A 1,594-nucleotide genomic window follows, 5' to 3' on the forward strand; every position below is an offset into this window, starting at 1 on the left:
TCATCTCCTTTTCCCCTCACTCTTATCTCCTCTCGGCCCCGGCGTGAGCATGTGTGCAGCTTCAGCCTCAACTCAGGGAAGGAACACTTTGTCACTGTCCCCCCCCCCCCAGCCGTTCCACTGCTGCCTCCCCCTCCTCACCCCCCCCCCGCCCCCTCCCTCCATGTCCTCCCCCTGCACTTCCCTCGCCCTGTCCTTGCACCTCCTCTTCCTCCCAAGCCAGGTCTGTGAAGAGAAACAATCGACACCTTAAAAGAGTTTTGTTTCTGAGAATAAATTAATTTTTTGTAAATAAAATGTTAAAAAACAAAAAGAACAGTAAAGTTTCCAGTAGATGTAGTGGGTGAGGATGGGGAGATGCCTTGAGGAGAAGAGGATCCTGGGTATCGCCTGGGCCCAGACACGGTGCAGGGGTTCCTGGGAGCCCCGAGGAGGACCTGCAGGGCCCGAGCGGGAAACCTGACACGGCTCCTTCGTTTAAGAATGGACCCTCCACTGATGAGGAAGTGGAGCCCTGAAGACGGGAAGTTGTCACCGTGGCCACAGTCAGAAAAGGAGACCAGGGCAGGATGAGCTCCAGTGCCGGGGTCCAGCCCCAGCGGGCCAGGGGCGCCCAAAGGTGTGGACGGAGGCGGCGAAGAATGTTTTACACGGAGACAGCGTTCAGAACTCTCTAGCTCTCTTTAGTCTCCGTGGATCTTCCTGTGCCTGGCTGAGGCCACAGAGAAAGATCCCGAGGCAAGCTGAGCCTTTATTTCATAGTCAGAGGTAAACAAGGTAGTGGTTTCCATAGTTACACTGTTCTTGTGAGTTTCACTTGTTTTTGTTCTTGTTCTTGCTGCACTTCCCTCAGCCCATTAGCTTCCCAGGTAAGATCTAGGGAGCGTCATAAGGTCAAGCCTAATTATGCTAAGAGGACTGTGCCCTCTAAGCTGGGACTTGTTTGTGACTTTGCCAACAGGTCAGTCCGAGGCTTAATCCTCTATCGGCTCCCCACACTCCAGCAAAAGGAAGAGGCCTGTCTGCTCCCCAGCGGCGCGTCTCCCCACAGGAAGCGAGGTGGAGACTTGAGGCAGCCCCTGCACCTTCCCACGTGCCAGGAAGGGGCGGCCTCAGGAAGGAGGCCACCGTCCGTTCCCAGGAGAGGGGAAGTGAAGCCTCTTCAAAGAGGCATTTCTCTCCACCCAGGAAGCGGCCGCCAGCACCCCCGGAGGGCGATGCATGGGGCGATAGCTGTGGAGTCCCACCAGATCCACCAGATCCGGGAGGAAGGCCATGGGGCCTGGGAAGGCCCAGCCAACAGGGAGCTGAGGCTGGTTCCCAGGAAATATTCCCATGACATGGCGCACTAACCCTGTCTGCTAGACAAGCTGGGTCTCCCGCTGCCAGGCAGCCAGGCAGCAAGGCCAGGCCTCTGGCAGGAAGTCCCGCCTCCTCATCCAGGGTACTTGCCCCTGAGCAGAGCCAAGTCCCTCACAGCTTGGTCTGTCCAGTGGCCATATTCCCGGGCCACGACATAGCCTCGACATTGCCTCTCGAAGGCTGAGGCCCCAAAGGTGACAAGCCCGACAGTGTCCTCTTGGGGCGGGGGGGG

General features: G+C 57.7%; 1 protein-coding gene and 1 pseudogene across 1 annotated transcript in view; one reads left to right on the plus strand and one right to left on the minus strand.

Annotated features, from left to right (window-relative positions):
• The window catches only part of CTF1 (cardiotrophin 1), a 5,851-nt gene extending 4,499 nt beyond the window's left edge, over positions 1-1,352 (plus strand). The window contains exon 4 of the mRNA XM_023744793.1: positions 1,189-1,352. Within this exon, the coding sequence (XP_023600561.1) occupies positions 1,189-1,352 (164 nt within the window). The remainder of the gene's footprint in view (positions 1-1,188) is intronic.
• Positions 1,259-1,594, minus strand: part of LOC111823431 — a 1,386-nt pseudogene continuing 1,050 nt past the window's right edge.

Source organism: Myotis lucifugus, unplaced genomic scaffold (assembly GCF_000147115.1).
Source record: "Myotis lucifugus unplaced genomic scaffold, Myoluc2.0 scaffold_486, whole genome shotgun sequence".
In the NCBI taxonomy this organism is placed as follows: Eukaryota; Metazoa; Chordata; class Mammalia; order Chiroptera; family Vespertilionidae; genus Myotis; species Myotis lucifugus.